Below are 13,778 nucleotides of genomic sequence, written 5' to 3'. Positions count from 1 at the left end.
TGTCCTGTGATATTTGGAGTGGACAGTGCATAAAATCCTCTCCACCATCTGGTTTGTGTAGTACATGCCTGAATATTGCTGAAACAGACAATGCATGGGGTCATGTGTGAGAGTGGAGCACTGCAGGACTGCAGGCTCTGACCCTGCTGCTAAGGCACATGTTCCTGGATATGTTGCTCTCAGAACTTTTGTCATCTGGGCAATGACTTTTTGAAGGCTCAGCTGTGTGCCAGGGTAAGGGTTTGGTTTGAAAGGAAGAGAAAATGCAGATTCTGCAGCTGGGAAGGGCTGGGAGGGGGCTGCCAAAGCAAAAGGCAGTCCACAAAGAGCACATGAAGACTGCAAAAAGCTCTGAGCTGTGAGAACTGTTTTGTCTAAGCCATGAGTGAGGGCCTTGTCGAGGGCTCAGCCTACAGTTAGGGTTAGGATTAGAGAACGCTGCTCACTTTGGCACTGTGTTTAAGGCAAGTGTCTCTAAACACTTTTATGCTATCAATAATTTACCCTTTGTACTATTCCAGGGCATTCTGTGTTTATATAACTATTGAAACACCTATGTGGTAGACAGGTGATCTTACTTTTGAGTCACAGAATGGCTGATTCTTGTGCCACTGAAGAGCAGTTTAATCTACAGTTCATTTAAATTAATGGAAAAATCTGCTTTGTGAGGCCATAAATGATTTGCTGAAACCACACACACACACGGTGAGTCACAGTTCAGAACATAACTCAAACAACCAGGACTGTATTCCCAGGCTCTAACCACTAGATTAGAGTCCCTCCCACATATACCCTGCAATAATCTTTGCTCAAATGATAACAGCATTTCCCCACTTTACACGTTGGACAGCATTACTCAGTTAGGCACATCCTACCCGACGGGTGTACAGCTCTGCAGGGCTGGGGAAGGAAGGAAGCACAAGTAAAAGTCATTATTTTTGCCCAACACCACTAGAACTTAAGTCTCTCCTTGGAAAATTACTAGCTCTGGACTCCACAACTTACATTTAACTGAAAAATGAAATCCTTGTTCCTGATTTGCATTCATCTTTCACCACCCCAAGCAGAGAGTGTTTGCAGAATCACCATCATGCTGGATGTCGGAAGAGCAGCCTTGCCTTCCCTGATGCCCCGGCACGAACCCCTCCAGAGGAGGGAAAGACCTCGGAACTGCCCCGTCCATCCAGCCCAGGGCCCAGCAGGGCTCGGGGGCTGCACCTGCCCCGGCTGAGGCGCTTCGGGAGCCAATCTCCCCCCACAGCTCGAGCATCCCGGGTCACACACTTGTGCATCCAATTCTCTCCCTCTGCGGTGTTTAACTTGGGCTGATGTGCCGCGCTGGACACACACAGCATGAGGGCAGTGGGCACACCATGGAGCACTGAGCTGTGGGGAGCGCCGAGTTGTGGGGAGCAGTGAGCTGTGGGCAGCACTGAGCTGTGGGGAGCGCCGAGTTGTGGGGAGCAGCGAGCTGTGGGCAGCACTGAGCTGTGGGCAGCACTGAGCTGTGGGCAGCACTAAGCTGTGGGGAGCAGCGAGCTGTGGGGAGCAGTGAGCTATGGGGGGCAGCGAGCTGGTTACGGGGAGCAGCGAGCTGTGGGGAGTGCGGCTCCCCGGGTGGGCTCCCCTCCCCGGGAAAGGTCCAGACCGGCGCTGCCGAAGGGCCGGGCTCTGGGGCCGCTTCCCTCACACGCCTGAGGCGCAGTCCCAGCCCGGCCGCGGGCCGCCCGCCCGGGCACCAAGTGCCGCCGGAGAGCAGAGCGGGCGGCGCCCCTAGGGAGACCCTGCTGCCCCCTCACAAGGCACCCGGGCACTGCGCCACACGCCGAGGCGCATTCACCTCAGGGCCGGCCGCCCCCACGGCGGAGCCCCGGGACGGGACGGGATGGCCGAGGCGGAGCCACCGCCCCCCTCACGGCTGCCCCTGCCCGCCCCCGTCGCCGCCCGGTCTCGCGCCACCTCCCCGCCGTGGCCCGCGGCCGGAGCCCGCCTGCCCCCTGCCCTGCCCCGCGTCCCGCCGGCACCGAGGGGCCGGGGCGGCGCCTCCGGGCCCGACCCCGCGGGAGCGAAGGGCGCCGGGGAACGGCAGGGCTATGCTTGGCCGGGAAGGGACGGGCAGGGCAGCGCTGCCGGGCGAGCGGGGCCCGGCCCTGCCCGCCCCTCTTTCCGCCGGGCCCCGCCGCGCCCCGGCTCTGCCCCCCGCGCCCCCCGGAGACGCGGACTGCCCGGCCGGCCGGGCCCGGGGGAGCGGGCGGGCTGCGCGTCCTTGGCACCCGGAGCCTCCCCGGTCCCTGGGGCCGCCCGTCCCCGCAGCCCGGCCGCAGGCCCCCGGCCCGGCCGCGGCAGGGTGAAGGGCGAAGCGAGGCGTGACTCACGGGCTCACATCTGCCACCGCAAGCGTTTAGGAAATTGCCGTTCTCTTAAAGGCAACCGTGTATTTATTTCTCTGGGGTGAAAACCGAGGAGTTGCACTCCATTAACGCGTTTCAGTCACCAGCCCTGGCAGGGGATGCAGAAGTCGGTGGAGAGCTGGATGCTGGTCTGGAGGAAGAGGAGAGCTTTGGCACTCCTGCTACAGGAAGAGGACTGGAAACAAGCAGAGAGGCGGGTGGTTATGGTAGAATATATGCTGTTTATTTATGAACGTAACCAGGACTTCTGACACATTTTATATGCAGTTCCCTCCCCCCCCTCCCCAAAATTAAAAAAACCCCACCAACGTGTGTGCATATACATACACGTATACATACCATACACACACTGCACACACACACGCTGCCAGCACTGTGCTCTCACTGTCATGCTTCCAAACGGCTCCATCCACCTTGTTCTGCTCTCTTGTCAAGACCTACTTCAGTTGGACAAATTGTTATGCAGCTACGACACAAGGAAGAAATGTTCTGCATGGCTACCAGAATGCCCAGGGGGCCTGTTTGTTTGTTTATTTTTCCCTCACTCTGGGAGAAGCTCCAGAGTCCAAAGGTGCAGCAGCACCAGGGACAAGCCTCCTTGCCTCACCACAGGCATCGTGCAGCCCCACAACCTCTGCCTTGGGGTCGGGAGGCAGCAACCAGTACAGGACAATATGAAGAAGGCAACGCACACTCACACTCACCCACCCATACAAATAATAAAATAACGTTGCAGCACAAGGGCATAGTCTCTGTCACCAGATAAGAAAGTTGTGTGATGGCAAAGATCTAAGTAAGGCAATAAAGTATAGCTAGTGTACATGGAACGGCTTTCACATTACATGAGGCACAGTTTGGGTGGACAGAGACTTGGAGAAGAGCAAAATGTCCTGGAATAAAGCAAAATACACTGAAAGTTCATAGTAAATACCCGCATCAATAGGTATTTATTCATTTGTGCTTCGCCACGTCGTGACATACAGTACAAGACACTGCTGCTCTTTCTGTCGATGGAGAGAGCTCACCACACTCTTGCAAGCTGCTGCTCCATCAGTCCCAGGCTGTCCATCGGTCCTGCAGCGGCGCTGGCCCCTTGTCCCCCTCCAGCCAAGGCAGGGGACAGGGCTCGGCAGAGGCAGCCCGGCCAGGCTGCGACAGTCCTGGCAGCAGTCTGGGGGCTGCCCCACGCCTCAGTGCTCCTCACGGCGCCCAGCCTCAAATCCTCTTCTCATCGCTGGCTGCCCCAAAGCTGCTCCTGCCTGCTGCACTGCAGGCCAGCTGGAAGGGCTCAGCAAGGACACCCCAGACACCGCAGCCCCCAAGCCTGCACGTCCCTCGTTCCTTCTCCTCGCACCCTGCAAGGCTGGAGGGCACAGTAAGCCCCAGAGCTCCTGCAGCCAGCTTTTAAGGCACATCTGGGTTGCTATGTGTGCTTTATGACTGTTATTGTTATTATTATTATTATTACTGTTATTTACCCTGTGTAGACACGTGGTCTTTTCTTTCCTCCCCTTGCCTCTCTCCTTAGAAAACCCACCATGTTTTCAGCTTACTCGTGTGTCATCTCTAAGGCACAAACCTTTTAATACTAGAGCTGCCTGGCTTCTTGTATAGGTCGCGAATCGATAAAAAACAAACGAAACGAAACAAAACCAAACCAAAACAACCCCCCGTTCCCCTCCCGCCGGCACACGGCGCTTGCCGCACGCCGGTGCCTACAGTATCTGCGGCGGGCAGGGCAGCGCAGCCCGGCCGGCCCCGGCGCGGCGCTAGGCGCAGCTGCCCATGGCCTTCACCAGCGAGCTCTCGGGCAGCTGCCTGAAGATGCCCCGCAGAGTCTCCAGCTCCCGGGTGAGCTGCTCCACCCGCTTGCGCAGCCGCTCGTTGTCGGTGGTGAGCTCCAGCACCTTCTGCTGCGTCTCCACGTTGCGCTGCTTGGCCTTGTCCCGGCTCTTGCGCACCGCGATGTTGTTGCGCTCCCGGCGCACCCGGTACTCGTTACTGTTCTTGTCCACTGTCTTTTTCGATTTGCTCCGGTGGTCCGAGGGCATCATCTTGAGGGTGCCCGCGGCGGACAGGGCGCCGGGAGGGTGCGGGTGGTGCGGATGGTGCGGGCTGGGCACGGGCGTGGGGGGCGGCGTGGGCTGCCCGGGCTGGAGGTGCATGGTGGTCTGGGCGCAGTGGGCGATCTGGTACTGGAGGTGGGACGGGTGCTGCTGCGGGGCGTGATGGGGATAGAGGGCCGAAAGGGCCGCCGACTTCACCTCCTCCTCCTCGCGGGGCTCCTGCTTGATCACCAGCGGCCGCAAGCCCGGCGCGGCGATGCGCTCGTACAGGGGGTCCAGCTTGCCGTCCATGTAGCCGGGCACGCAGCCGAAGAGCGGCTGCTGGTGGTGCTGCGGCTGGTGCCCCGGCGCCGAGGCGGCGGCGCCGGCTCCGTGCATGGTGTGGAAGTCGAAATCCCCGGCCAGGATGGCCTTGGCTTTCTCCTGCTGCTTGCTGTGCTGGAAGAGGTCGGCCAGGAACTCGTCGTTGAAGGCGGCGGGGTCGATGTAGGCGCTGATGTCGATGGAGTTCTCGTTCTCGCAGATATCGCCGAGCTCCGCGCCGCCCGCAGCAGGTGCCGCCGCCGAGGGAGCCTCTCTGTAGCTGTAGGTGCTGCCGGGCAGGGGAGTCTGGAGCTGGTGGTGCTGGCCGCTGCTCATCGGGGGCCGGGAATCGACCTCGTAGAAATTGGCTTGCTCCATGAAGCAACTACAGTCTGCCGGGCATGGTGAAGCGCTCCTGCAATCCAGGTTTCGAACGGGACGGCGGCGGCGGCGACTCCAGCGATCTCGCGGCACGGCGCTGCTCGGCACGGCTCGGCGCTCCCGGAGCCCGTCCCCCGGCGCAGCCCCGCTCCGCTCCGCTCGCTGCCTGCCCTGTTGCTAGTGGGCTGCCGCGGTGCTGCGTGCCGTATATATACAGCCCGCAGCAGGGCCGGGGATCGCCCTCTAGTGTCCAACCTCCCGCTGGGAACCTTTGACCGCCGCGCAGCCGGCTCCCAGCGCCCCGGCCGGGCACCGCCGGCCTCCCGCCCGCCCCCGGGGAACGCCGCGCCGCGGGGAGAGCGCCCCGCGCTCCCCGGGCCCCTTCCCCCTCCCGCCCCGAGCCCGGCTGAGCGCTGCATGGCTCCGCAAGGGAACCCCGCGCTGATGAGAGGCCCGGGGGACGGCGCCGGGACTTTGTGCCCGCGCTGCCGGGGCCGCTGGCGGGGCAGAGCGGCCAAACGCGGCCGGCGCGTTTCCACCGGCCGGTACATTTTCACCGCCCGCTCCCGCCTCTGCGCCCGGAGCTTCGGCCCTGCGCTCCCCAGACAGTCTCAAAGTTCACCATCCGCGCATAGTTGAAAATATTTGGCCAGTCGGGAACATTGGCCCCGTCGGGTTTGGGAGCCAAGGCGCTGCTCACCGGCGGTGGTTACCTGCCGGCAGCGCCGCCGGGCTCGGAGCCACCGGCGGGACCCGCGGGGCTCGCCCGGTCACAGCGGGACGTGTCCGGGATGGCGCCCGGCGGGCAGGGGCGGGCAGCTCGGTGGCCGCGGGGACTCCCCGGCTCCGCTGCCCGGGGCGATCGGCCGGGCCGGGCCGCCCTGCCCGCGGTTAGCGCCGGTGCCGAGCCCGGAGGAGCTGCCCCGCCTGCACGGAACAGCCCGGGTCGGGTCACCCGCGGGCCGCTTCATTCCCCGCACCAATCGAGAAGGTAAATTTAATGACGGATTTCCCCAAACGCACACCCAGCAATCTCCACCAGTGCCGGGCACGGGCCGCCTCCCGGCCCCGACCCGGGATAACCGCGGGTGCAGCGGGGCCCGGACCCTCCAGCGCAGCTCTGCAGTGGCCAGGAGTCCAACTCTGCATGGCCAGGTGCCCAGCTCTGCAGTGACCAGGTGCCCAGCTCTGCAGTGACCAGGTGTCCAGCTCTGCAGTGACCAGGTGCCCAGCTCTGCATGACCAGGTGTCCAGCTGTGCATGGCCAGGAGTCCAACTCTGCAGTTACCAGGTGTCCAGCTCTGCATGGCCAGGTGTCCAGCTGTGCATGGCCAGGGGTCCAGCTCTGCAGTGACCAGATGTCCAGCTCTGCAGTGACCAGGTGTCCAGCTCTGCAGTGACCAGGTGTCCAGCTCTGCATGGCCAGGTGTCCAGCTCTGCAGTGGCCCCATGTCCCTGTGCCCTGCGGCCTGTGCCCGGCCCCGGGATCAGCCTCACTGCCTTCCCAGCCTCTGTTTTCTGCGGGTTTTGAAGGTGATCAATGCTCCCACAAGCGCGGGATTCAGAGGAGCTGCATGTCCCAGCCACTGCTCCCCTGAGGCTCCCGTGTACAGCCCACAGCCTCCCCAGGAGCTCCTCAGGTTTTCCTCTTGAATCCTCAGAATTCCTCTTGCTGCCATCACTGCAGCACGCAGAATTGATGTGTCTGTCGCTGCTTGCACCTTGGGCAGTCCCACGGGCATTTGGCTCTGCTGGTCCTGAAGGTCCCTTTGGAAGGACAAGCCAAGCCCACTGGAGCAGGTGCAGGCTTCAAATTGCTACAGAAGATCTGCAGGGAAAATGAATCAAACATAGTGATGGCTGGAGAAAAAAAAAAAAAAGATGCAATTCTTGGTTCTGAGTGTTTTAGTAAAACAGAAACTGGTGACAGTAAATTACTCAGAAAGGCTTTGACAGATTTCTTGCAATTAAAAATTCAAAGGATTCAACAGGAAACAAAAATGACAATGCACCAAACCCTCATGTTTTTATTTCACACAATGCAGGTGTGAACTTTTTCTTCATGAGCAAATGCAAGGCCAGCAGAGTCAGTTGGCATGCTCCAGTGTCCTCTCAGGAGAATGGATTCTCTAATTACAGCAGGGAAACATTAATTTACAGATTACAGAGTGTACTTTTCACTATCAATAGAAAAAATTTAATCCTAAGTTGTTTTATATGCAGCCAGTATTTTCTAAAATTATATGTCTTGGTTTCAATGCAATAGCAGTGCCCCACAGGGCTGCTTCCACAGGGAGCTGCAGCACTGTCTGAGCAATGAAAACACTCAGAGGAACTCTGAACAAAGTCCTGGTTCAGAGGAAAAGCCTCGGGTCTGGGACAGGAGTGAGTTTGAGGTGTTTCAGAGTGGAGAGTAAAATGTCCCTGACTGCACCCAACTGTCCAGATTCAGCTTGTTCTACTCAAGTGAACCATTTCCAGAAATGAGACAAGCACAGAGCTGGACTTTTTGCCTGCTGGGAGAAATATCATCTGGAATAAAAGCAGTTTATGCTCAGAGCTTTCAAGAGGCCTTGTCTGACTCTGAAGTCAGCAGAAACAGGAATAGGCCATGAAAATTTAAAATAAAAAGTCAGTGCTGCACGAAACAGCAAAAGGATAACTAAGAAAGTGTAAGCAGAATTGTATCACTAAGTTTGTGATTTAATAACAATACCTATGCCTCTCTAGTCTCTAAAACACTCTCATATTTTATAATCTTTCTGAAATTAAAGCCTAACTACATGTTAAAAAAAATTAAAGTAAATCCGAACATTTAGGATCAGATTCCATTCCTAATTACTGTAATTAACGAACAAGTCCCCACAATTTAAGGACTGGTTTGCTCAGTTTTGGGTTTTTTTTTTACATAGACCCCTTTTATCTAAGTTAAGAACTTTTAAGTCTTCTATTTTTACATAGAAACTTAAATTCCTGTTTAAATGATTTTAATATAGTATAAAATGAAGTTCCCAGACTCATAAAAAAGACATATCTTCGTCTTTTTATTTTCCCTCCCTGTTGGAAGACAAAATATTTAGAACCAGCTCATCCCCAAACAAGCACAAATGCTTATTTCCCCATTCATATCAACAGTGATTGATACCAAATATTTCAAATATTAAAGAGAAAACTTGTTGTTTAAGTTCCATGAACAGGGAGCTGATTTAACAGAGAGGAAGGATGCATGTTGCATACTATGGCTCCCTGAAGCAGCACTGTCAACTCTTGAGGGTGCTATTCTTCCATCCCAAAGCAGATTTTGCTGTCCAGAAGCTCAGGGAGGGCGAACAAAGTGCTCCACAATTCCAAACAGCAGCGAGAGTCTGGACCGAGCCAGCTGCACTCCTTTCTGAGGGAAGGAAACTGATCAGAAAAACACAACTGTGAAGGAACCTAAGTGCATGTGTGACTATGAATTCGTTTTTAATTGCACTGGAACACTGCAGTCTCTTTATGTCTCCTGTGTTGTTCTCAGGCTTTCACTCCCTGAATGAGTTTCTGGCTGCAGGATGCAGCAGCTCTGCAGGCTGTGGGCAGGATGGTGCTGTGCTGCTGATCCAACAGCCTGGCACTGTGTGCACAGCCTAGCATGTGGCAGCCCTGTCAGGAGCTCCAGTGCAGCTGCACATTTATTTACTACCTTGTTAAACCAGAATATTTCATTGCTACTGACAAAGCTCCAGGCAGGAGTTTGCACGCAAAACCTCTTGGGGTGAATGGCAGCAACAGCTCAGCCTCTCCTCTCTCCCACCTGAGAACTGGGGGGGAAAGAAGACCAGGGTGGGCACTGTGGAGCAGAAAGGATGGCACAGCTGTGCTGGGAGTGACAAGAGGATATTGTCCTCACTGCTTCCTGAGAGCACCTGGGGAGCAGGCAGGGATGGAGCAGCAGTGGTTTCCTATGCAAATACAGAGCTGGCAATCTACCATCTTACTTGTTGTGGTACACTGAAACACAAACTTCTCCCCTCTCCTGCTGTGTTTTCTGCCCCAGGGAGGAGACACATGATACTGCACATAAAAGCTGCCACACATGACAATTTTCAAAGGAAAAGACTTGATATGCCAAAGCCTTGCAGGCCCTTAGATCAGTATGCAGCAGTGTCTGACAAGTCAACCAGAACCTTCCCTTCAGCTGGGAAAGGCAGCTGGGGACTGCTTATCATTCTTTAATGTGCATTTTGCTCCAACAACAGATGATTTAATGACTTATCATTACAGCTTTTCTCCTTTGGAGAAACACAACTCCAAGGTGAACCAACTCAAATCCATGCTATTTTCCTTTTTTGTACCATTCCCCTTGTCTTCAGGGTGTTTTCAGGTGTTTGCTATGATCATGCCTCAATTCTTGCTATCCTTGTGCTCCACTGGCTTCTGGCTCTTCTACTGAGAGCTCAGCCCTTTGCAATTTCCAGGCTAGGTGACTGAGGGCATTTTTCACTTCCATTTACCTGGGAACTGCTCACTTCCATTCAATGACCCTCACAGCCCAGTCTGTTTCCAGCTTGTCACCTGTAATCTTGCACCAATCAGTCTGTGAAGGCTTTTTTAATCCATTCACAATCTTTGCATGGTTAATGAGCCATTGCATACACAATTCCTCTTTCATAATTAGGACCATATTTCACTGACCACATCCACAGTGCCCAAAACACTGCAGATGATTTTCAGAGACAGGATTAAGTCCTGTTCCAAAGAACATACAGTTGAAATGCCACCAAAAAACAAATCAACAAGTGATACTGTTGCTCCTCACTTCTCAGTGAACTGTTTCCTGCTGTACTGGGTCATCACCTTTGCCTTAAACTTCTACAAATGATGTTATGATGTTTAACAGTAGTTTTAATATGTATGCATCAGTTATTCCTTTGCTTTATATTTGGCCTATCCACAATCACCCATTCGCTCTCTCTCTCTCTTTAGTATTTCACCTCTGATTAAATGATAACCTTGTTTCTTTCACACCCGAATCTCCAATTGTTTGTCTTTACCTTACAAACTTCAGTGGTTTCTCTCACCATGGATGGCTCATCATCTTTAATTTGCTCATGCTACATCTCCCTGGAAGATGGAGCAGTTTATAACTCTCTGTTTCACAGCTAGAGAGCTGTGAGATGAATGACTTGCCAGAGCCATACAAGAAATACATAACAAAGCTGAGCATTTAATCTCTCCTATGCCCTAACATCAACCTCCTAATATCTCCACCAATGCAAAAGTTTTACTACTGCACTCCTACAAAGGAAATCCTTTCATACAGTGCCTTCTTGTTTGTTGGTTTTTTAAATGGAAATAGATCCATTTTTATCTGAAACAAATTTATCTCTGAGGTGAACTGCCAAGAAATATGGAAAATACAGCTTATTTTCTTCTAGACCTTAGCCCTAGTCTACTGGATTGAAGGCTCTCATTGATCTCAGTAGGAACCTGTGCAGACCCTTATGCAGCAGAACAGTAAAAGGGTATCCCACCCCAAACTCAATTCTCAATTCCCAACTGTGCTTTCAGGGAGATGTTCTCAAAATATTCTCTGCACATTATGGCTCTAAGACTTTGGCTAGCTACTTTTCATGGTGTCATACAAGAGGTAATTCAAACCCAAAGATTTAAAATCCTGGTAAAGCCAGAAAAATTGTACTTTTTTTTCCCCTCACTCAGGTGACACCAACTTCCAGATGCTCTCAAAGTGCCTACATGAGTTGTGCATGGAACTCAGATTCACAAATCTCAGTGTCCTGAACTGCACCTGAAATTAGATGCTGAAATAAGAGTCACTTAATGGTCTTGTCAGCAGGGCTGCACACCTGGGTTAGCATCAGTATTTACCAAAATGCTGCCAGTTAGAGCTGCAGCATCTCCTCACCTGTGTAAGCGAGTAATTCACCCTGATACCCAAAGTACATTATGATAATGAGCTTCTCCATAAAACAGCAATTTGCAACATTACCTCAAGTGGCATCTAAGGCCCAACAACTACATGAACACTGGGAGGTAACACTGAATTACAAAGGAAGTGCCCTTGTTTGTCTCTTATATGTGACTGTGCATTAATCCTTTGAAAACATTAATGTAGTCATTCTGCAACATTATTCATACCTTTTAATGTAAAAGGTTGTTTGTGAGCATGATTTTGGCAGTCCATAGTCAATCCAAAATCATCTGGTTTTGAGAAGGTACACCTACAAAGCTGAGCTAGTACTTGAGAAGACTGCTTAAGTAATAAGGAATCTTGCCACTGACTTGGATGTTACATTTTGCTCTTCTCAAAAGAAGATGAGACAGCATGTCTCAGGCTTCATCACTCTTTCTAAGTAGTTTGCACTGTAGGCATTATTATTTGAGTTTCTGAAAAAAAAAATATATATGCCAAAATACCAAAAAATGTTAAGCATTTTCCAGAAGTGTAGAAAGAGATGCTTTGCTACACAAAGAATGTACAATCAGAAGATATGAAAAGTGAGAGCAGTGGGACTGGAAATGATGAGAAAGATCAGCTTATAAAAATAGTCATGGCGGTTCTTAATTATGTATTTTAGTACATGACATATCCTGTCATAAACTTAGTCCTTGACATGGATGAAATTCTATGTTCTTATCCAACTTACTCCTCTTTAGGTGAGATTGTTACAAGGATCAGGATTAGGCTAAAGAGTGAAAATGTGGTAGAAATTTACATTCTGTAGTGCAAAATGGATCTGAAAGCCTCATGCTGTTGTCTCAGAGATGAAGACATTGCTAAATCCATGTCAGACTGCAGCATGAGAGCCCTCAGAGAAGTCAAGGACCTGCTGGGCTTTTCCCACTCCTCTTGCAGTGAAGCTGTTGTGAGATTCACTGGGATAACCCATGACCTCACAGGTTTTGATGTCCAGCCTATGTCCAGTACCTATGGAATTATAAGATTCTAAAATATCAAGATAATATACTTTTGGTGCAAACCCTTTATTAGTGTCATAAAGCATTCAACTTCAGTGGCAGGAAGTTTTGGGAACACACTTGTCTCAAATTTTAAAATGTGAGGTTGTGTAAGTATTGACTCTAAACTGAGAGGAAGCAATTTTCCTGCTCAGAGCAGATGCCATCTTGGATCTTAAAATCTGACCCTCCTGTTGAGATAAATTCAGTTTTCTTTAATTATCCCACTACTAGCCCAGGGATTACTGGCATGAGTAATCCAAGCAAGAGCTGGTTTATAAATAAAAAGTGTCAATGGCAGCAAGAGGAAAGGGAGCTGAGGAAGGAAGGAGGCTCAGCAAAGTTCTGAGAGTCTCTCAGGGACATCACCAATGAATCCAAGCCGTGATCAAACCAACCACCAGCATGGGGAGCAACAGGTGCAGGGGAAGGAACCAGGTCAGAGGCAATCCTGGCTTGAAAAGGATCACAGTTTTCTTATCAGTTTCAAGCTAATCATAGTGGCACTTGTGGCATCAGAATTTCCTGGACTCTCCTAGGAGCAAGCCCTGCACAGAGGAGGAGCTCATTTGGAGCTGGCAGTGCTGAGTTCCCCTGTGGCACACTGACCTGCAGCAGCAGCTCTCCACGGGCAGGAGACATGAGATATAATCCTGCAGGCATTTCCACCTGAACACATCCAGAGAGCCTGGCACTGCTGGGATAACACCCATTCTGAACTCTCAGAAACTCCACACTTCACTGCTTCCCCACAGGAGGAGAAGCTGCCCACAGTGACATTCAGCGTGCCAGCCCTATAAATGAAATAAGGAGTCTTTAGTCAGTACCATGTGAGCTCTTCAAGACCTTCAGATTTACATTTTTGAGCTCCTCGGGACTTCAGATTTACATTTTGTTGTTCTATCTGGAATCCTATGCTTTAGGTAAAACAAGTCTTAAGTCAAATAAGACTTCATCACAAAGCAAGTGAGTCCAATGGTCAGCAGGGTTTTCCTGAAAAGATCACAGACAGATAAAAATCTAGAACCCAAAATTTCAAATTTTTGGAGGAAAACAGGACTGATGATGCCTGGAATAAACCATTCCTTCTGCTTAGTATTTAAAGGCAGTTGACATCTGAGCTACAGAATACTCGAATAAATATTATCAGAATTCATACAATCAGAATATTTATTTTCATGGAAGCCATTATATTTTTTACTCATTTTATGGAATCATAACAGTATTTTGTTTGCAATAATATTTCAGAAAGTAAAAAGCCAGTGACAGTAGGAGGTTTTTTGCAAGGTTTGGGTATCTAAAAGCTCACAAACAATGCTGAAAAGACACGGCCCTTCAGATAGGAGGGAGCAACAATGCCATGTGACTTACCTGGCCATAGTTAATAGAAGAGCTAAGTACAATCAAGGCTAATCATTCAGCAAGAGCCCAGGGCTATGAGGTTTCTAATTCCAAACAAAAAGTCCTTGCAAAATACATGTGTTTTCAAGAAAAAAAATGAACAAACTATGAAATGGGCTCCCATACAGCAGAAAAGTTTTTCTGCTGTATGGGAGCCCATTTTTTTCAGAAATTTTTTCTGAAAATTTTTTCTTTCTTTTTTTCAGAAAAAGTCCAATTTTTTTCTTCTGCTGTAATTAAAGATAGGAAATGGGAATAA

The 13,778-nt window shown here is 51.4% G+C and overlaps 1 protein-coding gene across 1 annotated transcript; it reads right to left on the bottom strand.

The window, feature by feature from the left end:
* Positions 1 to 3,160: 3,160 nt before the first annotated feature.
* CEBPA (CCAAT enhancer binding protein alpha) lies at positions 3,161 to 5,302 on the bottom strand. Its single transcript, XM_063167649.1, has one exon. It carries the CDS (start codon positions 5,156 to 5,158, stop codon positions 4,181 to 4,183), a length of 978 nt encoding a protein of 325 aa, XP_063023719.1. The 5' UTR covers positions 5,159 to 5,302; the 3' UTR covers positions 3,161 to 4,180.
* Between the last annotated feature and the right edge of the window lie 8,476 nt (positions 5,303 to 13,778).

This window comes from Melospiza melodia, chromosome 13 (genome assembly GCF_035770615.1).
Source record: "Melospiza melodia melodia isolate bMelMel2 chromosome 13, bMelMel2.pri, whole genome shotgun sequence".
NCBI classification, from domain to species: Eukaryota; Metazoa; Chordata; class Aves; order Passeriformes; family Passerellidae; genus Melospiza; species Melospiza melodia.
The sequence above is the reverse complement of the archived record's forward strand: the minus strand, read 5'-3'. Positions and strand labels throughout refer to the sequence as shown.

Excerpts from the sequence above, each read along its gene's own strand:
- CEBPA (XM_063167649.1), bottom strand. The coding sequence starts at position 5,158 with ATGGAGCAAGCCAATTTCTACGAGGTCGATTCCCGGCCCCCGATGAGC.